This window comes from Manis javanica, chromosome 7 (assembly GCF_040802235.1).
Source record: "Manis javanica isolate MJ-LG chromosome 7, MJ_LKY, whole genome shotgun sequence".
NCBI classification, from domain to species: domain Eukaryota; kingdom Metazoa; phylum Chordata; class Mammalia; order Pholidota; family Manidae; genus Manis; species Manis javanica.
The window spans coordinates 7,572,811-7,596,402 of NC_133162.1; the positions used below are offsets into that span (position 1 = coordinate 7,572,811).

The window sequence follows — 23,592 nt, forward strand, 5'->3', positions numbered from 1 at the left end:
CAATCTTCAGTGTCTAAACAAATTGTGACTGTTTTTAGCCATTCTGACCCCAGTCTTTGGGCCTTTAGCCTCTGGCTGGTTTGACCTGTTGACATGGGCCCTGCCTTGGGTACTGTGGGGACATGTGAAACACCCTTGAAACCAGGGGTGTCAGGGTTCTCCAAGGGGCTTAACTCCTAAATTCCTTGTCTCCTGAATCGATTGATGGCCTTCATCTTTGTGGGCCCTGCATGTGCCATCTCCAACTTTCCTTGAGAGACCAAAAGGGAGAAAAATGATGATAAACTTGCTTTATAGTAAAAAGCAGGGGTTTTCCAGAGTGGATGAGGCCAAGCTACGTGACACTGAGCAGACCGAGCCGGTGCTGGCCTGGGGCTTAAACCATTAGTGATGCCTGTGTGGATGGCAGGCTCTCCGGCTGCCGGGATGTGAAAATGATTCAGTCCAGCGCTTCCCCCGAATACCACTGCATCAGAGATAAGGGCCTTCAGCCAGGCCCAAGACCCTTGAATGGGAGGTCCCCACCCAACACCACCCACCCAGCTCAGGACAGCTCAGTGAGAACAGTTTTCCTATTCTCAGATGAAGTCTGTCTTTTGCGAGCATCCATACTTTGGAACCATTTCTCCCCCATGGAAGCATGCAGGCCAGGTCTCCTCCCCAAATGGGAAAGCTGCCTGCCGGATTTTGAAGACAGAGGCCATGGCCCTAAATGTCTTCTTTTCCTTTGGGGTACCTACTTCTTGTGATGGGTTGAATCATTCCCCTCAAAAAAGATATGTTGGAGCTGTGACTCCCCTCCACCCCCCATATGAGTGGATGTGACCTCATTTGGAAATAGGGTCTCTGCAGATGGATTCAGGTTAAGATTAGTGGGGACCCTAATCCAATGGCTGCTTTCCTTCTGAGAAGAGATAATTTGGACACAGAGACACACAGAGGGAGAAGGCCATGTGAAGAGAGAGGCAGGGCTAGGAGTGACATTGCCACTAGCCAAGGATTGCCCAGAATTACTGGCTGTCACCAGCAGCTGGGAGAGGGGCATGGACCAGGTCCGCCCTCAGAGCCCTCAGAAGCAAGCCCTGCTGACAGCCAGGTTTCAGACTGCTAGCCTTGAGAACTAGGGAAGAGTACATTCCTGTTGTTACAAGCCACCAGATTGTGTCGTTTGTTACAGCAGCCCTAGGAAACCGATACCTTCCTTGGATGGCATGCATTCCTGGCCCCACATCTTTGCCAATGGTGACAATAAGACATGTTGTAGGGATTTTAGAAATGCATTGGAAAGCTATGAAAGAAAACTGTTAAAAAAAACACCTGTAATCTCCCACCCACATAACTGTTATTTATATTTTTGTGTATTTTTCCAGATTGCTAATCTATGCAGATAAGGGGTGTGTGTGTGCACACAGTGGTGTGGACACACACTCTTACATATTGCTTCTTTTATTTCACATTGTTGTCTCCACAAGGACATGCCTTAAGGTTCTGCCCTGCACTGTCCCTCTGCCCTGAGTGTGTCTCTGTGTCCCTCTGGGGAGTTCTCAGAATGGCCCCTGCTGCTGCCCTAAATGCGACCTGGTCAGAGGAGACCTGGATCACTCCCTGTGTCCCACCCCACCCTCCTGGTACTGTGTGTGGGGTACACTGTACCCCATGGGTCATGGCTCGCTGGTTCTGTGCTCCCTGCAGCCTCAGGAACCCACCCGCTTGAGTTCTCAGGCCATGGGAGCTGCCCTCCTGTCTTACACGCCCGTCCCCACACTTTGGAGGCTGGAGCTTGGCCCTTTTGCTCGTGGAGTGGGCTGGAGGCCCTTGGTTTGACAACAGTTGGCACAAGCCAGTGGTGCTTTCATGTAGACATGATGACATACCTGTCCGCCTGGAAGGTAAAGGCTTGGAGACTGAGTGACCCCTCGCTGCCCTCCGAGGTGTTTCCCAGCTGCTCCCCTCCCTCCCCGAGGCTGCCCGGCCTCAGCGCACAGGGCTGGAACGTTCTCTCGCGAGTGTGCTTTCTGCTCACTGAATGTCCTCCTGCTGCATCTCCACGGCTCCTCATTCTGAGGAAGGCCACGATGGAGGGTCAAGACAGTGAAAATGGACCTTTTGTTGCTCCCTGGGCACAAAGGCAGGAACCAGTCTGTGTCTGTGCCAGCTCTGTCCTAGGCTCTAGGGTTGGGGAGCACGGGGCTGGTTGTGAGACAGGCATTGCCGGGGTTGCTGTGGTCTGTGGATTCCGTCAGAGCCAAGAGGGAGGGTAAGCACAGAAGAGGGAGTGAGCTCCAGCAGGGACGTCCAGAAAGGCTGTTCTGAAGGAGCAGATGCCAGGCTGGGTTTTGAAAGATGAGTAAGAGTTGGCCAAGTAAACAAAGCAGGAAGGTGGTCAAGGGGAAGAAGGATTCTAAGTAGAGAGAACAATGAGAACAAAGGTAAAGAGCACAGGTCCCTTGTTGGAGAGCCGAGTCCGCTTCCCTGCATGTGTCCCTTCCCTGCTGCAGTTCTGGCCCACTTCTGAGGACATGAGCACTGCAAGGTGAGCCCGTGAGCAAAGAGGGTAGTGGTGCTGCCCAGGGTCTGACAGCTGAGCCAGGAGCAGGCTCCACCCACTTGCCTCTCAGACCCGACGGCCATCTCAAGTAGTCACCATATTTCTTCTCTTCTTTTTTAAGAAACAAATACTTTATTTATCTGAGGAACTGAAAGTGAAGTCTCTTACCTTTCTGGCTCTCACCTTAACAGAAATAGCTCACCAATTCAAACCCTTACTGAGCCCCAGGCATGTGTCAAGCGCTGTGCTGGTACTGAGCACGTACACATTGGTGTGCAGTGGAGGCCAATCCGGGCCTGACCCCCGGGAGCTGGCACTTTTTCAGAGAAGTGAGGCATTGATGGTTGTGATGGATGTAGGGATGCTGAGAAGGGCAGGATGCCAGGGAGGCAGCCTGTGTCAGTCTTGCTGGCTGAGTCATGCACTGCTGTGTAACAAAGCAGCCTGAGCCTTAGCAGCTTGAACATCTCTCAGTTTCTTACAGTTTCACTGAGCCCTGCTCGCCAGGGTCTCCCCCAAGGCTACAGTGGAAGTGTTACCAGGGCTGCATCTCAAATGAAGGCTTGACTGGGAAGGATCTCCCTCCAAGTCTATGTGGCTGTTGGCAGAATTCAGTTCGTGAAGGGCTGTTGGCTACAGGCATCCTCAGTGCCTTGACGCTGGGCCTCGCCAGCATGAGAGAGTCAAAGCCAGCAAGGGAGAGTCAGCAGGCAAGTCAGAAGTCACCATCTCTTGTAATCTGAACAGGAGGGTGACAGTCCAGCACCTTTGCCCATATTCTATGGGTTGGAAGCAAGTCATGAGGTCCAGGCTACGCTCAAGAGGAGATCACAGGGCACGAATACCAAGAAGAAGGGATCCGTGGGGCCATCCTAGGAGCACCTACCACACCTGCTCTCTGAGTTCCCCCATCTGATCCTCCAGGAAACTGCCCCAGCCTTGCAGCCAGGAAAGTACTAACCAGTGTGACAGCAGGTCCAGCATAGGGCGTTCATGTGCACAAAGGAGTGTGTGTTCATGTGCATATTTTCTGTATGGGTTACTGACAGTAGCAGCTGTTGCATTGCTTTTTAAACATTTATTAAAAATAAGTAATAGGAATTTCTTCTTTCTGGAAACTCCGTGGCTCATGGCCTATCTGAAATGTCTGGCTTGTTCCCCATTCAAGCCAGCAAGGATGATTAAACATTGGGTGTTTAGGTCATTTTTGAGGATATAAACACTTGGAACTCAAGTCCTCATTAATCTGACTGAGTCCTGGGCCATTAGGCTGCTTCAGTCACCCTGTGACCTTGCCCTTCTTTGGGTGGGAGTTTCCCTGGGTGCCTGCGGCTGGTAGGATTGGACCAAATTGTTCTTTTATTTCTACAAATTGGCTGGGAGAGGGGGTGGGGGTGGATTTTTATTTTCACTTTTAGATTCATATTTAGCCTTTGTTTCTAGAATTGATCCAAGTTTAGGGGTTTAAAAATGAAATTGTAAGAAAAATCAGATCAATCACTTCTCAGTTTCCAGAGAAAGATACAAAGGGTAAGTCCATTTTTTTTTTTTCTGGAACAGTGGAAAGTACATGGCGTGGTTCTTGTGGCTGAAAGGTCCAGCCAGGAAGTCATGTTACAAGTTTTTCTACAGAAGAGATAGGGCAGTATAAAAAAGGGAAACATTCCTAGGCTAAATTGGCCCAGTTAATTAAAAAGAAGCCACCAATTACAAGTAGAATTTTTCTTCATTTAATTTGGTTAAGTGGAAAAGATTGTTCTTTTCAACACATGTCACATTAGCTCAAGTCTCTTCATTTGTGAGACAGCTCATTGTCTGTCTCTTCATTCAGAGGCAGGTACAGTCCCTGTTGAATGTGAACAATGGCTGGAAGTGCTGACCTCTCTGTCATAGTTCATGCAAGAGGCATTGGGAGAGGGGGCCGGTACCATCCGTGAAGGATCTTCCCGTCTCTGTATTTGGGGTTTAATTGTGCGTGTCATCTTCATGTAATGTACAGAAACAACCATGGCAGGAACGTTTGGTTTACACATTTTATGATGATGAGTCAAACAGGAAGGAGAATTCAGCTAAAAGGGTTAACTTGATTTTGATCCAAAGGCCTTGCGCATTCGAAACTGGAGCATTGTTTTCTTTACCTGCTTATGTAAACTGATTATTTAACCAGTCCACACTGGTTAAATAATTAATCTCTTTATAACAATACACTGAGAGTGGAAGGAAGGAGGCCGTGAATGAAACACATCCACTCACATGTCTGTCGGATGGAGAGGAACGCATGGTACTGAGCCTTCGGACAGGAATCCTGGTTCATGGATTTCGTTCCACCTGCAGAATGGGTGGTGAGTACGTGGGTGGTGAGCTGTGAACCAGGATCACGGTGTTGGAGACACAGCCTCTGGGGACCTCTGCACTGCAGCCCTAGCTCTGCCACTCACTGGCTCTGTGACCTCAGAAAAGTTGCTTAACCTCTCTGTGCTTCATTACCTCATCAATGAAATGGATGGAAATCATCCTACCACTAGGGTTGTGACTTAATGATTTACTATACAGAAAATACTTAAACAGTGATGGTCAAACGGAAATATTATGTAATTATTAGCTATTACTATTAGGTCATAACAGTAGCAGATAATTGTAATAACCAGGCTGAGCACTCTTTTCCTCACTCGCTGAGCACTAATTGAGCACCCTTGATTGGCTAGGTGTGATACACGCATTGGAGAGAAAACACTCCCGTCTGCCCTAGTGGAGCCCACATCCAGTCAGAGTCGGGGGACAGCCCCAGTTAAGCGACCTCGCATTAACCAAGCAGGTCCTCCGGCCTGGCTCTGCGCTCAGCTCTTCTCAGGCATTGCCTCGTCTGAACTTGGTGAGCAGGTGAGAGGGCTGTGGTGACGTGTTCACAGGTGAGGCGTGTGCGCTTCTTGGGGTGAAGTGATGGGGCAGGACAGGCAGAGGGAATAGTGGCTGTGCACCCAGACAGCCCTTCAGAGTTGTCCCCAGTGAGGCATCTCCTGTCCACCCTGTCTGCCCTGGGGAGGCGTAACCCTGGATAGGGCAGGTCTTCCCCATGGAGGGCTGCTCCTGAGAGGGATGGGACTGCGCCATCAGTGGTGTGACTCCCCACTTCTGCAAAGCTCTGTCAGCAGCATGAACCCCAGACTTTGCGGGTGCCTAAGCCTGGACTCAGCCTCATTCATTTACCTGCACATCAGGGAGCAAGATGCCCATCTCTGCAACAACCAGCTGGGAGAGTGGGGAGCTGAGCCGACTGGTGCTTTTGAATTGCTGGAGACCTCTGCCTGGAGATGGGAATTTCTCTTGCTACTCAGCCTCTGCTGAAAACCTCCCCCCAAAGCCCCTCTTCTCCAGGTCCCTGGAAGCACCAATGTAGTACCCTAGATGGGCTCTTAGGCAGAAGAGGAGAGCAGGCACTCTGTGTCACATGATGTTTTCTTTGTAACAGATTTGCGTGAAGATTAAAAAGCAGGCTTAATCATTGAGTTAGTCAATGTGTATATCTCAAAAGGACATTAGGAAAATTTCCTTGTGGACAAGAGATGGAGCAGGGACAGATGCCACTGGGTATAAAAGTCAACAGCCACAGCCACAGATGGATTTTGCACCTTCCCACCTTCCCTTCAGCATTCTCACCTTTGTCTTAAGACCCTGAAGGATGAATTATGAGCAGTTGCCTTGAGGAAGACTGTGGGGCAGTATCTCTGAGCTGCCCATTCATTTCCTGGTGAATTCAGGAATTTTGCTTCTAGAAGCTGCCTGTCTGAGTGGCACTGACACACCTTTCCATGGGCCCTGAAAGTGGCATGAGGTCACTGTCAGCGGCTGAGCTGTGAGCCACCCAGCGGCAAGGGGTTTGGCCACAGGGCAGGAGAGATGGCCGAGCCCGGGCCGGGACAGCTCGGGCCTTTGTGAGATTGTTCTCTGAAGGCTGTTCAGGAGTAACCTGGTGAGGGCCACAACTCAGTTACTGGTGGGATAAAAACCATCATGCTACAAATTCCCGGGTGTTCAACACTGGTTATTTTTGGGGAAATGTTTATAGAGTCATTGGCAGTCCAGAGTGTTCCCACATGGGTTGTTTGCATAGGGCGGTTCCGTGTAGCCAGGGCCACCAGGGAGAAGAGCGCTTTGTTTCTCAGTCCACAGAGATCATGAGGTTCGATGTATGCTGACTGGACCAGGGTGGGGGGCACTTAGTGTGGACCCTGGGCCACCAGCTGGAGTTCAGGGTCCTGTGATTAGGGGGGTCGGTGGGTTGGAAGCACATCTGACCTCCCAGCCAGCCCTTGGGGTCAGCGGGCATTGTTCCGCAGTGAGGCCCCGGCCTGGCTTGTAGGGCTGGCTCTGCTGCTGCCTCCACGAGGGACGATGCTCTGATCCGTGTGTGCCTTCCTGTCCGCACCTGGAGACAAGGCGTGGGAGTGCTTCGTAAGCTCTACTGGGGTTGTAGATAACCATACCGGGCTCCTGCCTTCCACTCCATGACCATTTACAGGGACCCGTGATCAGATGCCCTGGAAGAAACAGAGGTGGGCCCAGAACGCTGCCCCCCCTCAAGGGGAAGAGAAGACCCCACTCAGCCGGCCCCAGTGACCAGGAAGCTTTGCATCCACGTGCACATTTTTAGGCCCAAACCTGGGTGTTCTTATCTGACAGACATCAGGTGACACTCATCAGTGTCATCTGCGTGGACAACCTAAGGTGACTCCAGACATTTCCTCCCAGTGAGCTGCCCGGCCAGTCCTGCTCCTTGTTCCTGGTGATGAGATATTCCATTTGTGATTCAGTGGGACGAAAGGGCCTCCTTCCCAGGGACATTAAATGGATTTTCTTGCCTTGTAGGAAAATACACATAATCGTTACTCATGGCACCATATCAGAGGCCAGGAAGTTGTTGATCAATGATTTGAATCTGGGAGCAGCCAATGGAGGATAATGGGAGGCTGCTGTGGCTTTTGTTTTTGGGATCACGTGTATTAGGACCCTCCGGCTGGCCACAGAACCGTGCTGTCATGGAGCAGGCGCTGAACCGGAGGACATGAGTGTACCAACCTCTTGGGGCCTCCTGGTGGAGGAATGTGGCTGTCCACATGTGTCAGTGAGAGTCTTTCTGACAGGTGCTCTAGGAGCACAGGGCGGGCGGGCCAGCATGCCTAGGGGGAGCCAGCCCAGGAGCCGTCAGCTGCTCCCAGCTGTCCACCCCCTCAGCACCTGCCCCAGATCTTTTCCTGCAGCCTTGTCTCCGAGATGTCTGATGTCTGGAGCAGTATCCGAGATGGCGTACCTCAGGGCTTCCGAGAACGAGGTGGCTGAGCTGAGCCTGGCACCCAAGTGACTTCTGACGTGAACCCCTCTGGGAATTGACAGGTTAAAACCAATAGTCACATTTTGAGGTGGTGAGAATGTTCTAGAATTAGGTAGTGGTGGTGGTGACATAATTTCATGCATATATAAAAAGCTACTGAATTGTTCACTTTGAAAGGGTAAATTTTATGGTATGTGGACTGTGTCTTGATTTAAAAATAGTTTGAACAAAAATACTACAAAGGGAGGGGAAGCCAGCTACAGGGTGAGGTCTAGGAACTAGTGATGCTGGAGCGGGAGCTTGGAGAGCTGTGCACATGGAGGGACGCTGGTAGCAAGCACCTCACCTTTAAAGAACTAAAACTTAAAATTGAGCAGGCTATTGCAATAACCAGTGAGTGTTAGCATCTTCCAGTGATAAAAGATCACACAAGGAGTATGAAATGGTCATAAATACTGAACACCTATTTGTTGTCGCAGTAATTTCTAGATGCCCACCTTGATGCTCCGTAAACGGATCTGCTTCTCTTGATCGTGGCAGTGAAGTTCCTTGTGTTCATCCTGAAAGTCTGTTAGCTGCTCTATTTATTATGCAGTGTGATTGCCTCTCAGTCTCCTGTCACTTAGGTAGTCCTGTAACAGAATTGACTTCTGCTTCCAAATCACTCTGCACCTAAAATAATAAAAACGTCAAAACGACCAAAGCCCAGCACCCTCCTCTAGTCAGCCGTTGATTTGGCTGTCCCTAAAATGTGAGGCCAGGGGTCAAGTCCTGCTGGGTCAGTGGGCTTTGGGGTCAGGCAACCCTGAGTTTGTTTGGGCCCCAGCCGCAAAGCCTGCTAGGCTGAGTGACCTTGGAAGCTCCCCGAACGCTATGTCTGCTCCTGACACAGAATGATGACAGTCAGCAGGGTTCTTGTAGGAGGGCTGTGAGGGCGGACACAGAGCCAGAGTGTGCTCCGGTGCCTCACCCGGGGCCTGCTGGGTGGTGGCGCTCAGCAGCCACTAGCGGCCGAGTCGGGGACAGAAAGGAGAAGATTACAAAAGCCAAAGCCCTACAGCACGCAGGGGAGCCTGGCCTCCTAGAGCAGCCCACGGAGTGGTGGCTGCCCATTTCTCTGATCGGTACACCCACTCTGCTTGCTTAAGCTCACAGCAGCACCCCGCCAGTGTCGTTGAATCAACTCAGCAGTGCCTTGAGGGAGCTGTCCAGATTTTACACGGTGGGGCCTCATGATGGCCCCCATGGCACTCCAATGTCCCCATGGGGAGAGGCATGATCTCTTCCAGGGGCACCAGGCTGAGGAAGCCCCCAACACACAGCTACTCCCATGCCCCCTCTCTGCAGTATTGGGGTCCCAGGACCCCTGTGCTGCACAGAGAGCAGTTGAGCAGCACCTCGAGAGTGCAGGCCCTCCGTCCCAGGGCTGCCCCAGCAGCCTTCCAAAATGACAGCCGCACAGAAGGCCTGGAATGAATTTGGACTTATATTTGGAATTGCTGTTGGAAACAGTTCTGGCCAAATGTAACACCCATCTGTTTGGGATGGTTTAAGAGAAAGAAAATTAGGTGGTTCAGCAGGAAGGGGCTTGGCAGTCCTAAAACCCGGGGCTGGCCGGGTGTCAGGGTCAGCATGCCCTCACTCAGAGGGGAGCGCTCATCCCCGCCAGCCTCAGCTACTTCTGTGCTGGAGTCACTATGCGTGCTGCGTGGCCCCAGCTGGAGACATTTTCCCTTGAATCAAACTAGTCTTTCTTCTTGAACCTTCTACCCACTGGTCAACCCTTCAAAAGTAGGGGGCAGGTCTCCTCCCAGCTCAGGAGAGCTTTTTAGCCTTTGAAGCTGGCATCCTTCCTGCTAAGTCTCGCTTCATCGGATAGAACAGCTCCTTGCCCAACACCTAGTACTGAAGGCAAATGTCCTTTGGAACCCTGACCTGCCAGGGTGGAGCAGAGTGACACCCTCCCATATTCTCAATGCCACACCTCCGTGCATGCATCCTAAGGTTGCCTCAGTGTCCCTGCAGTTCTGCAGTAATTCATTATGAGCCTATGTCAGCTAAACCCCTTGTGTATTTTCCCTATTGACTACTTCCCCCTCCTTAGTCATTATACAGTTTATTTTAAAGAGTAAAATGTGGATGTTTTAGTTTATCTCTTCACATTTCAACTTGTTACATGAGGTGCCTGCTCTGGCTTTTTGAGATCCATTTGGAGACTTATTCTTGACACATTTGCTGTCCTTTTCAACATTTTTTGAATGCCTCTAACCCTTCCAAGTGGCTTTCACTCATCCAAGGCCATTACTTGACTTTTTCCCCAGAGAGCAGTTGTGGGGAAATCAAGGCATTGTTTATTGTAGACATTCTTATGAAGCATTGGTCTAATTCTCTGGAGGGACCCAGTGTTCCCCTGAAAGTAAGAGCTCATGTTTTGCTTTTGCCGCCTGCTTGTTCCCCTGTGGGAAAGCTGACCACATGGCCATTGGCTGCTGCACTCTCAGGTCACTTCCCAAGGTCGCAGGGTACGAGAGAGGTGCTGGCAGAAATAGCAACTCAGTCTTCCTGGGAATTGGGTTTAGCCTCTGTAGCAGTTTCCTAGTGCTGTTGTAACAAAGTACCACAAACTGGGGGCGGTTAAAACAACAGAAATATATTCTCTGGCATTGGAACCAGGAGTTTGAAAGCCAAGTGTCAGCAAGGCTGCTTCCTTCAGGGGTCTCCCCGGGGGTCCTGGTCCAGGTCCCTCTCCCAGCGGCTGGTGGTGGCCCACCCTCCTGCGTGTGCCTCGCCTCTTGGCAGTGGCCCCCCGACCTCTGCCTGTCCTCACGTGGCCTTCTCTCTGTGCCTGTGTCCTCTCCTCTTCTTATAAGGACACCAGACACTGGAGTTAGGACCCACCTGAAATCCAGGATGACCTCATCTCAAGATCTTCAACATAATTACATCTGCAGAGACCCTATTTCCAAGTAAGATCCCATTCACAGGTCCTGGGGTTTAGGACTTGGACATATCTTTTGGGGGATCCACAGAATCCAAACGGGAGGGGATGGCTATTCCTTACAATGAATAAAGTCCCTACTCAGATGTTCACTGACAAAGCAGACATGAAGGGCCTGTCCTTACAGAAACATGTCCGTGCATGTATGTGGGCTCTTGAGAATCCCCACCACCACCCATGCTGAGGGCAGATCCATGGTCCTGGGAGGGAATGAGGGGAGGGGGGAGGGGGGAGGGCCCACGGAGGGCCCACCCCCCACCCCTTTACCCTGTGGAGAAAGTGGGCCAGCCTGGTTCTAAAAGGCTTGAACCTGACTTGCAGGAAGTGAGGTCCTGAGTTCATTTCAGACTGTAGCCCCACCGGAGCGTGGCTGGGCGAGCCTGGCCAGAGTGGTGGGCACATTCCAGTTTGTCTCCCAGGATTACCTCTTGATCTCTAAATAATTGTATAGAATCTGCAGATTCTCTATGAAGCTACTTTGGATTTAAAATTGAGGCAGGTTTAGGGGCTCTTGCTTTATTTATGAGTCAAATGTCTACAAGATATGCTATTGCCACAAAACAAACCCTCAGTACAGAAAGCTTGAACCAATGGCTAGGATTTTAGGCAGTCATGTATGTGACATGAATTCCAGTTCCACCAAAGAGTTTGGTTAGTTCCGTGGGAGCCATGGGAAGAACTCTGGACGTGGATTTTCTGTTACAGGTTTTAATGACAATTTCAAAGGCATCTGTTACGTTTTGTGGTCACAGTTTCTTGGGCTGAGCCATCATGTCAATAGGATTGATAAGAAATGTGTGAGCCAGGCTGGGCAGCCCATCAGCCCCATTGGTACGTGGTACCCCTCGGCACTTAAAGCCGAATTGCACTTTGAGGTCCGTGCAAATTTCACTTTGGCATTAATCGTTCAGCCAGCCTTTTAGGTTGTACTGTGACTGACCCTTCAGTGACAGGTGCTATGTTCCAGTCTTGATGGACAGCTGATGTTGGGAGACATCAGTAATAGGTGAATATATTGTCATCCTAGGGAATGTCCTTGGGCAAGTGTGGATCTGGGGGAGAATCTACTCACCAGGCACCAGGCATCTCTCATGACAGATGATAGGTCTGTAAGCAAGTCCTTTTGGAGAGTGCCTGACCAGGCTGAGACCTACAAAACGTGTCCATTCCAGTGTGTGGGGGGATTCTAGACAATGTGGGCAGATCCCAAACATGTCAGGACTTCTCAGAGGTTTCCTCTGTGGACATTGGCTGTGGATGAATTCTAAAGGGCTGTGTGGAAGGTGCTGTGCCGAGTGGCAGAGGTGAAGAGCTGGTCCCTAGGTAGCCATGCTTATGTTATTAATAAATCTCTGCATCTGACCACATTCGAGGTGAGGGGTACTGGAGAAGGAGCTTTTGCAGCTGACCTGTACAACTAGGATGCTGCGGCTCATAGGAGTCACTGTGTCTGGGGGTTGGGGACAGTGGAAGCACTGGGTGCTGTTGGCAGTGCAGGAGTAAAATGCCCAGATATATGGGAGGTAATAAGATTTCCTGAGTGGCTTCACTAGAATGAGTGAAGAGGCTGGAGAAATAGAAAGTACAGAGCTGAGAGGAGAGAGGAATGTGTTTCCCTGGAGCCAGGGGCCTAATCCCCCTTCCCCCAGCAGCTGGCGGTCCTGCAAGTGAAGGGTGTTGGTCATGGAGGTGTGCACTGAAAAGGCAGAAGACAGGCTTATCTGCTTTGATGGATGCTCAGAATTCTCTAAACATAAACCATTATAAAAATGCCATGATAAATGGAGATATGATCTGATTCCATCTGATATAATCTGAGACCATCTATGTTTTAAAAAATATAATATATGCAGATATATGCTTGAGTATGCACAGAAAATTTCTGGAAGCATCTATAAGAAACTGATCACAAAGGTCCCCTTTGGGGAGTAGGACTGGAAGTTAGGGCCGCTGAAGAAATTCAGGACAGAGACTTTAAGGGAAAAGTGCACTTATTGTACTGTTATAACTTCTTTTTTTATGTCTCATTTGTTTGAAAGAAATATCCCATGGTTTAAAAATATTAATCTATAATGTTGAAAGTCCAGTAAAATATATTTCTAGAGGGTTTATTTTAAAAACAAGAAGAAAAGAAAAACTTATTCATGACACTTGTTAAAAAAGGTAAGGCAGACTTTATTCAGGACCTTCCTGATGGGTGCAGGGATTGCTGCCTTGAGGGGAGAGAGATTGGGCTCAGCTCCCAGTACAGCAGGGAGGAGTGGGGACTATAGCCAAGGAGGAGTGGGGCTCGGTGGGGGGAAATTACCAGGAGACATCACGGGTCGGGGGGGAGTCTGGCAGCCCCGACCTTACCCAGTTCTTGATGAAAGTCTGAGGGGCTTGGGGATGGGGGCTGATCAAGCATCTCACCTGGTGGGTGGGGGGCAGTGAGGACCCCATCAGGTAACTGAGAGTGATCAGATGTTGAGGGTGGGGGATTCTGGCTACACCGACTTGTTAGCAGGATTCTTGCTAAAACTGGGCAGTACAAAGGTAGACATGAAGTCTGGAACTGGAGGCCTGTCTGGGAAGAAGGTTCAGAGATGCAAAGTGAAGTTTGGTCGAGGAGAGATACTGTCGGTTGCAGTATGAACACATTGCTGCCTGCACGGAGGGGGTGGTGGTGGTGGTGGGGTGTCTGTGTGGCCAGATCCCTGTGTTTGTGTTATTGGGCTGACTTCGATCTTCTCAGTCCTTGTCCCGCGATAACAAAGATTTGAAAGGCAAAGACGTGGTAGCAAAGCAGAGGGAAAGTTTTATTTAAATTCACTCTAAGGGTGGAGTGTGGCAGTCAAGGCAGATAAAGGCCCCTGACCATTAGGCGGGAGGCCTTTAGATTATATTCTGGTCAAGAGGCGCCTCTTTGATTGACAAGGTGGGATTATTTGATTGACAGGTCCATCTACGTAGCCATCCCTCTCAGTGCACACGTCCGGTCCCACCGTGGTTTGGGCAGTTCTTAGTCCAGTTTGCTTGTGCCCACGCGGGGCTTGGGTTAGGAACGGTTTGGCATGACCCCAGTGGGCAAGGAAGTTACCTCCCTGCAAAGCCTTTGCTGTCTTCCATGGGATGCCCTACTTGGACAGAGTCTGGGTTTTTTAACTTTGAACCTTATCTTCCCCTCCCCCGGCTGTTCGCTTCTATCTCTCTAACATTCCCAACATCTGGGCAAGCAGAGACGTGTACAGGTGTGTGCAGGCATGTGGGGATGTTTTTTAACTTTTATTAAAAAATGGATCCCTACACATTGGGAAATTTTCGGATGTTCTGAGCATGTGTACAAAGGGCCCGGGTTTCGTGTGGAACTGCAGTGTTGCAAGAGCTGTCAACAGATGTCCCTTTTATTGTTGCCCCTGATCGAGGAGAGAGGAGGCAGAAGCATAAAATGTTCATGGCCCGTCTTCGCTGTTGTATGGTTTTTGTGATCCGGTGTTCGGGAGCTCACTGTTACTGTGAAAACAGAGCTGCAGCCTGGAGTGACTAGAAAGAACAAAACAACGGGTTCATCTGGGGCCAGTGGAGACACATCTGAGTCCAGGAGAGCGTGGTGGCCCTTGTGACGCCAGGGTGGCGGGGAGAGACCTGGAGGGAGGGAGGGAGGTGGCTTTCCTGCAAGGGGCCAGAGAGAAATGGTAGTGTTTCAGTAATGTAATGTAAACTGCATGATCATCTTCATTGTCACCCAGACAGCGTGATTTCACATTCTCCGGTGGTAAAGACACCCCCTCTTTCGTTCACAGGTTGTACTCAGACTATCTCTACTTTGCAAGTTCGAATAAATCTGCTGACGACTTCCATGAGAAAGTGGCCGAAGCCCTGCAGCTGTTTGAAAACTGCGTGCTCGATTCTACGTTGCGGGCCTGCGTCTACAACAACACCCTCAACAATGCCATGCCTGTGCGTGCCCCGGAAAGACCGGCCCCTCACCGAAGGGCCGCTGGGGTCGGGGGGTTATGCCTGTGGCAGTGTGGGTGGCAATTTTAGCATAGAGACGGAGAGGCGTTTTACTGTGCAGATGCCTCCCCCATGCCTCTGAGCAGTGGCTGATGCAAAAGCAAATCCCCATGCGTGTAAAAACTGTAAAAACGGAGGGTCCTTTTCAGCTGGCACCCTGCTTTCTTCCCTGTTGACAATGCTCTCTCCTCCCTCTGCCAGAGCATGCAGAGGGGCACCATTTAGTGAGGCTCCAGAAGCACACCCTGCGATTAGGATTGGCAGATGCGAGGACCCGTCTCAAACTGTCTTAAGCATTCTCTCTGATGGTGGATTATTTTGTTGGTTTAAAAAATTATCTGCCAGTTGACTTCTCAGGGTTTCTTCAGCAGCATCTCAAATGGAAAAGTGTTTTCCATTGATCTCCACTTTTCTTTTCCTAGTTTGCCTTCAGGGCTAGAGCTATAGTTTCTTGCCTTTTTTTATGCAAAGGAAGCTGTTAGTGGTGAATTCAGCAGGTTTTAGCGAAGCCACGGTTTTCCGCAGCACGGCGCTCGGGTCGCTTTAAGTGCCTTTTCAGCAGCTTTGGGGAGGGAGGAAGCCTTCCACTCCGTAGCTAATCCTGTCTGTCATCTGCGGCGGAGTGTGGCTCACAAGCCTTGTCCTGCCGAACATGTCACGTGGTAAGGCAGCACAGAGCTGGCTGCTTGAGGTGGAGGCTGGGAACCCCCCAGGTGTGTGAGGTTCAAGGTCATGAGGTTTCAGGACTCCCTCTTCCTTGTTATCAAGGGCATTTTACCGGGCAGGCGGGGCGCTAGCTCTAGCAGGATGCACAGAGGCGCAGGTAGGGTTCCAGGCTGTCCTGCTGGAGTTAATGGTTGGGTAGGAAAGATGCACGCAGGGCACAGATAAACGCAGACTCTGCCCGCAGCGTGGGGCAGAAGACCCTGCCTTGAGCTGGGCATGCTTTTGGTTCGGTTCTCAGCGTGGGAATTTACTACCTGTGTGATTCTGGCCAGTTGTCTTAGCTTCTCTGAGACTCAATTGCTTCATCATAAAATAGGGTCATTACACTGCCTTACAGGCTGTTGTAAGGATCGGAGAGTGGTACTTCATAAATGTGTAAGGGAGGAAAAAATAATCCTTCTGCTCTCCCTATCTTAGGTTTGTTGGCTGGGACCCTGTGAATTAGACTGACAAAAGACAGATTCACAGGAGTAAGACAAACCCGTTTATTAACATGTATGTTGCACGTAACATGCAGGAGCAGTCAACAGTGAGTAATCAGGGGTGGTTAGAACCTGGGTTTCTAGAGCATCTTAGCAAGAGAACAATACATTTACAGAGAATGGACAAGACAAAGGAAAAGGGCTTTGCATTTCTAGGGTGGCAAAATGTGGGAAGGCAAATATATGGGGGAACTATTGGTAGATAAGGGCTAGTCTTCGCAAGGTTTGTTATGTCAGATCCTCTGTGCCGTCTCCAGGCTGATAAGGGTGTAGAGTTATATCTGGTGATGAACTTCCATCCTTCCTGGTAGAGAGGGGAGGAGGGGCTCTCTTACAAATTTATGTTCTGCTTTTAGGCACATGGGAGGGCAGAGAGTTTTTCATGTATCTTTTTAATTTTCTTGATTGCCATCAGCTCAAAATAATCCTTATGCCAGCGATATATTTTGAGGCAGCCTGTTCTGCCCTCCTCTGCATGTGTTCATGCATCCCACTGTGTCCATGCATGGCTCTGGCTCCACAGCACTGGGAGGACAGGCACTGTGCCCCAGGGCAGCCCCAGCCCTAGCAGGGAGAGTGACATGGAGGCTAGGGCAGAGCTGTGGCCCCCACAGAAGCCACCTGAGAATGGGGCATCAGGGGGACTTCCTAGAAGAGCTAACTAACATCTGGGCTGGGGCCAAAAGGACGAGTTGACTGGGGAAGTGGAAGTAGTGATGTGTCCAGTGGAGGAAGCCACGGGCTCAGGCTGAGGGGCAGCACTGTGTGTGCCTGCGGTAGCCAGGGGCAGCGCGTGTGCTTCTGCAGGTGACGGGCTGGTAGGAGGGAGGTACACGGGGCAGCATGGAACTTGGGGCCTCAGATGTCTGGGTTTCATCCTGAGGGAGACGGTCCCCCATGGGAGAGTTGAACAGAAAAGAGTTATGGCAAGTGTGCGTTTTAAAAAGATGCCAGTGTACAAGGCAACTGGCGGAGCTGGGATGGGGCATGGGGAGGGGGACGGTGTGGGGGAGGGATGAGGGTGCTGCAGACAACTGGTGGCTGAGTCAGGGTGAGAGCAGCGGTGGTTTCTAGAAACAGGAGTGGCGAGGACAAGCAAATGCTCAGATTCAGGCGGGCCAGGAGGGATGTGTGTGGGTTTTCTGGCTGGCACACCACATGCAGTACCGACCCACAGTGGCCCTTGCCTTTAGCTGTTGCTTATCATTATTGTTGTTTATGGCTCTGATTGAGGGTCATCTATACAGGGCCTGCAGGAGGGAAGAGCCACTTCCCAGAGATGTTTCCTGAATTGTAGGGGTGGCGTGAAGTGGGGATGGGCCTCATTTACAGTAGAGTCTCAACCCATTTCCGTGAGCTTACACTGGGAGCCCACTTTGGGCTCAACCCTGAGCTCACTGCTGGAAGTAACCCCAGCCCTGGGGCGACCTGGAAGAGGGAGGGTGGGGGTGGGAATCCATGTCACCACCAGCAGGTGGGGACAGTGAGCAGCCAGGTGACGTGTCCAACTGTTGGGCCTCAGGAGGAGCTGGAACAGTAGTGTCCAGGGCCCTGTTCCTGCTGAGCTGAGCTCTCTCTAGGAGATTATCTATCAAAGGCTCTGGAATGAGATGGGCATGGGCTTTACTCCTGGGGCCTCCTGTGAGGAACTGACCTAAGCTGGGTGGGTCTGGATGGGCAGGCGAAGCAGGGCTGGAGGTGCAATTTCAATAGCTTTAAATTGTGCTTCTGTCATGGAGGAGTGCATGTCTGATAGGAATGTGCGTCTGTGTCCTACCAGGCACTTTGCACAACCCAGCACATCCTCGTCATCATTGTCAGGGCCAAAGGGGCCAAAGCAAGCTGGGTGGACACCTCCCCTGTCTTTAAATGAGTTTCCAGGAGCCAGGATTTCCACAGTCATTTCCTCCCGCAGAGAAGAAAGGGTTTCCCCCCCACCCCTCCCAGCTTCCCTGTTGGCATTCCCACTGCAAACATTGAAATGTTGAGACCTGGTGATAAGTTCATGGGTGTCATTGGAAGTGTCCACTTTTGTGTATGCTGGAACATTTTCCTGATCAAAAAAGTTCTCACAACCATCGTCAATGAGAGAGGGGTTGGCTCTAACATTTGTGCATTACTGACTCGGTGCCGGGCACGGTCTTAATCTCTTTCAATGCATCATGTCATTCAGTCCTGAAAGTTCCCCTAGATCCATGCCCATTTCACAGATGAGGGCACTGATGCTCACAGGGGTGAACTCTCCAACCCAGAACCCTGGCACTAGTAACAGGCAGGCTCAGTGTTCAATCCCGGGTCCCATAGCCTCTGAAATTCGTGGTGTTTCTACTTTCCCCACCTAGATGGCTCCTAAACGCAAAGTTTTGAACCAGCAGGAGGCTTGTGCTTTTTAATTCATTCCATGTGTTGCTGAGGATGGCAAGGCGGAAGCTTAGCAGGCACCTCTGGTCAGAGTGAGACTCCCCAGGGACAGGATCTGTGCATGGGCCACCTCAGTGCAGGGCACCTGACATCTCCAGTTCCTGGAGCTCCTGCACCGCCAAGAGAGCCAAGCAGTCAGGAGTAAGCAAAACCCCTGCCTTGGGGTGAGTCTTTAATTCTGGGATGAAAGAAGCACAATTCCCTCCAGTGTGAATTACAGCCCAAACCTAACCAGAGGGGATGAGCTTTTTCAAATATAAATGGGATCCTGGCACTAACCCGCTTCAGACATTCACTGCCTTCCTGTAGCACCGTGTGCAGGAACCGGCCCTGCCCACCTGTCCACCACCTCCCTCTCCATCGCTGCTCTCCAGCCACACTCTGTCTTCTTAGGTCCTCAGAGGGGGCCAACCTCTTGCCTTAGAGCAGGGCTTTGCAGAATGTGGACCCTGGGCCAGCAGTATCCTCGCCTGGGAACTTGTTAGGAATACAAACTCTCAGGCTGCACCCCAGGCCTAGAATCGGGAATGCTGGGTGTGGGCCCATCAGTCTTTTTAACAGTTCTCCAGGTGGGTGTGTTGTTCTCGGGTTGGAGAACATGTTTCTAGAGCCTCTTTGTGTTTCCTTTCCTGGGACACAAGTCTCCTGGTTCTCGAGGGCTTCTCATATTTTGAGTCTTACTTTAGTCTGACCTTCCATTCTCTCTCTGCACCCTGGTCCTTTCTCCACACATGTATCACAATTGGCAAGTACAGATAATTTGTTTCTTCACCAGCTGAGCTCCATTGCCTCCTTGAGGCCAGGGGCCACGTCTATTACATAGCTACACATCTGCAGTGCATAGCGGGGTCCTGGGATGCACCTTGTACTAGACCTATATATATAGAATGAATGAATGAATGGGAGTTCCACCTAAACTCCTAATGGGGAATGAAGAGACTCATGGGGTACAAGCCCCAGTGTGGGGGCCTGGCTTCGGCAACCTGCTCCAGCAGATGCTCCCAGCTGACCCTGGCAGGCCCCCCACCCTGGTTTTCCATCAAAAGTCGGCTGGAGAAGACAACCTCAAAAGTTCTCTCAGCCCCAATGTCTTCTAATTGTAAATCTACCAGGCATTTCCCCTAAATGCCCATTTTATGTTCACTCCATTTCAGTTCTCTGGCACGTACTGGGGAAAGATAAGGAAAAATGATTCTAAGCCGGCCACTCTCAGGTTTGTCTTAATGGTGCACAGTTTCAATGGTGACCTTTGCACCAGAAACTGTCCCTCGAGGGGACTAGAACTTTCCTTGACTATAAGGGGGTGGGGGTGGGGCTGGGAGGTACAGGGCTGGAGTGGGTCAGAAGAGGGCGTGGTGGGGGAGCAGAGGGCCTTCCCCTCCTCTCTTCCCCTGCAGAGCCCCCTCCAGTCTGTGGCAGCCTCCCCTGGGCCCTCGGAGAAGGAAGGCCCCGCTGCAGGAGACCTCAGCCAGCAGGTCTCCATCCCGTACTGGGGGCAGTGAGGGGTGCCCCCTTGGTGGGCAAACAAACTTTCAGAGGAGCAGTCTGTCACTCCTGGACAAGTCAGGGACTGGCTGCAGCTACTTTAACACCCGCCCCCTACCTACCCACCCCCGCCGCCCCATGCTACCACACACACCAGCCTCTTTCCTTTTAGAAACTTCCTGAGTAGCCCAGGCAGCTTCTCTGGAAGAGAGAGACCTCGTCAGGCTTGTCCCCCCTGGGAGGCCTGGCCTGCCAGCCTGTGGGAACTGAAACACTCCATGAGGCCGATGCCTTCACAAGGTGACGTCCTCCTGGTGGCTGGTCTGTGTCGGAGGCGGCGCAGATGTTTATTTCGGAGGCTGGCAGCAGCGCCTTTTCTCTTCAGCTCCGGCCCGGCTCGAGGTCCGCTTTACGAGCTGGCATGTAAGGCAGCCACAGCCTTGGGGTGCTGGAGACAGCTAATGAATTTTGGAGACAGCTTATCCCCTCCAATTGTTTCTCTTCCTCCACATCCTCCTACATGATCAGAAAAATAATGAAATGGGAAAAGGACAGTGAGAGATGAAACTAGTTAGCGTCTGCATGTATTCTGTCAAACTGTTTCATTGTCTTGCTGTTACCACCGTGCTCAGCAATTTCCCCAGAGAAATGTGTGAGCGCCTGGCACGGGGTTTTGTGTGCAGGGTCTGATGTGAGAGCCGTGGTTCCTGCCCCCCAGGTGCTCAAGGTCGAGCTGGGAGGGGAAGCCTAAAGAGCTGAGGCTCAGAGGAGGCGCTCCGTGTGCTGGGGCTGGGCTGGGAGTTCCCGCCCCACCGGGACTTGGCCCAAGTGGAGAGCTGGGGGACTGGAGAGGGGGTCTGGTCAGGCTGTAGGTTGGAAACTCACACTGTGGCAGGGCAGAGGATGGGCGTCAGAAGACTAGAGAAGGGAGCACCTGTGAGGAGGCCGTGACAATGTCCAGACAGGCACTGATGGGCCTGTGCATAGGGAATAGGCCACTTTGCACTGGAGCCAGCACCACGGTGGCTGGCTCTTGGCCAGCTCACCGAGTCACATGCACACTCTGTAGGCAGAGGTGGGAGAGGAGAACTCTTTGGGGAGACCGCAGAGAGGCAGACAGGAAATGGAGCAGGGTCCCCACAACGCAGGGAGCGTGGGGGCCAGAAGCAGGAGCACTGGAGCAGGGCACTCCGGGCTGAAGGGAGAAGGGCCTGTTCTTTTTTTGGTGCTTTGCCAAGAGTTTAGGGCCAACTGGGAAGTTAAAGGAAGTAGTCCCCAAGGCCACTCTCACTTTGACATCATTTGCAAGTTGGGGGATCCCCAAAACCACTTAGGTTCAATCATTCATTGGAAGCAATCACAGAACACACTGAAGACTATTAAATGCATGGTTATGGTTTACAACAGAGAAAGGACAGTATCATCGGCCGAAGGGAGAAGCTTGTGTGATGACACAGACTATTGCCAACCAAAGCCTTTGGTGTCCAGGGTATTTACTGGGGCTTAATCACCTACTACTTCTATGGCTGACCTGAGGTCAGGCTGATACCACATGGCCCGAAGTCCCATCATAACTCCCCCTGTTAGACTGTCCAGTGACCAGATACCCCAGGCAAGCAAAGGCCCTCTATCCGACAGTAGCTCAGAGGTCACCTCCCAGGGGCCAAGGACAGAGGCAGGCCTCTCTTTGGGAAGGTCATTACTTCACCAGACAAGCTCGCAGCTTGGCATGGAAGAAGGTACAGAAGGATGAGGACCCTGGACACATGTAGGTGGAGAGAGATGGTTCTGCACAGCACTGCTTATATTCAGATGTAGTCATACCTTCATGGTCATGGACGCCCACATGGTACCAGGCATGCACTGGCGCACTCACCTGGCTTGTCTCCCAGGCATTCGCGGGTGTTTTTCACAGCTGGTATGTGCTGGGCATAGGAGCAGACACAGGCAGAATATTGTGCAAAGAACATTCACACCACTGGTGGGTGTAACCTTGGCCTCTTCCTTCACCAAGTCCTCACTATGAAATGTGTCAGGGAGCTACCTACAGGGTTGTTGGGAGGATTTAACCCGACCCTAAGTGTGGGAACCCTTTGTACAGGTAGTGCAAAATCCCTCATTCATGAAGCAAGGCTACATGGCATTTAAAACCCAACTTCAGAAGGTGGCTGTGTGCTGGGACAGCTCCTCTGTGCTGGTTCACAATGCATGCCACTTTGAGCACTGTGCTCACTGTGTTGGGGGAATTCCTCCTGAAATAATGCCTGACTTCTTTGGCCCTAGGTGAGGCTCCAGGTCGGCCTGTATGCCGTGTATCTTCTGGACTGGCTGGCAGTTTTTAACAAAGATCAGTTCCTCATCCTTCGCCTGGAAGACCACGCGTCCAATGTCAAGTCCACCATGCACAGGGTCTTCCGGTTTCTCAACCTCGGTATGAATGTTGGGCTGGAGATGCACAGAGCTGGCATCAGCACCGCTGTGGCTGGCTCTTGGCACGCTCACCGAGTCATGCACACACTCTGTGAGCCTATGGGTACAGGCCGAGCTGGGGGGGCCAATTCATTACCTCTGCCAAGACCAGCTACACTCAGGGCCTTGTGCTCAGTGTAGAGAGGGGTCCGTGGGGAGGAAGAGATGGCCTCTCATCTGGGAGATTACAGTCCAGTGGAGGGAGAAGGGGCAGCCACGGCTCCAGTAGCCAGGTAACTGGTGGAGTGATGTGGGGGAAGCTTTGCATCCTCACAATAGGTTCATACACATAACTTGGGGCCCAAGCTCCTGAAGGAATCATGGAAGGCTTCATGGAAGGAAAGGTCTGTGAGCCAGGCCTTGAGGATGGGCAGGATGTCAGGGGTGACTGGAACAGGGCTTGGACGAGGTGTGGACAGGTTGTTGCATCGTCTCAGGTTTGTTGGGGATCCCTGGAGGCAGAGCCCTGGGGCTGGGTTTTGGCAGCTGGTAGCTGCTCCCGGGCCTCTGGGGAGTCTGTCGCTGGCTGGGGACATCCGGGAGAGGCACACAGGCAGGCATGGAGGACCGCGCGTGTGGGTGGGACAGCCAGGGACTGCTTGAAAGGCGGAAGCAGAGCTCTTCTTTCCCAGGACACCCCCTGAGGCCCTGCCTAATTATTATGCCTGGGAATTTTATTAATTGAATATTTCTTGAAACCTGTTTGCCCACCACTGGGACTCAGGAACCTCCTTACCCTTTGATTTTCTTTCTCCTTTTTTTGGAAAATGAGTAATATGATGGGGTGTGATTACTTTTCCTTCTAAAGTCTGGAACCATTTTTCTCTGATTTGACTACCGGTAGACTCTGCCACGTTAATGAGCTGGTTTTCAGTCCCCATGATTGGCAGTAGGACTATTCTGTTTCTTTTATTTTGCATAACCCAAGGACACTGGGTGTGGTTTTCTGCATACGGGCTCAGCACTGGCCACGTCCTGAGAGCCTGGGGCCAGGTGGCCTAGAGCAATGTCTGGTGGGTTCAGCCAGGGAGAAGCTTACCGTCCAGAGGGCAGGGGATGGAGGTGGCATCACCCGCTGGCCCATTCCTGGGGCGTCTGCCCACTGATAATCTTGCTGACAGTGGAGGCTCACGCGGTG

General features: G+C 51.5%; 1 protein-coding gene across 8 annotated transcripts in view; it reads left to right on the forward strand.

Annotated features, from left to right (window-relative positions):
• Window positions 1-23,592, forward strand: part of CHST15 (carbohydrate sulfotransferase 15) — a 79,205-nt gene that overhangs the window by 52,855 nt on the left and 2,758 nt on the right. For 6 of the 8 annotated variants that reach the window (XM_037011189.2, XM_073240167.1, XM_017676202.3 and 3 more), the window contains exons 6-7: window positions 14,658-14,814; window positions 22,269-22,416. In XM_037011189.2, the coding sequence (XP_036867084.2) occupies window positions 14,658-14,814; window positions 22,269-22,416 (305 nt within the window). Of the gene's footprint in view, window positions 1-5,253; window positions 5,421-5,766; window positions 7,940-14,657; window positions 14,815-22,268; window positions 22,417-23,592 lie in introns of those variants that run through there. The other 2 variants (XR_012132977.1, XM_037011191.2) reach the window with 2 other exon arrangements.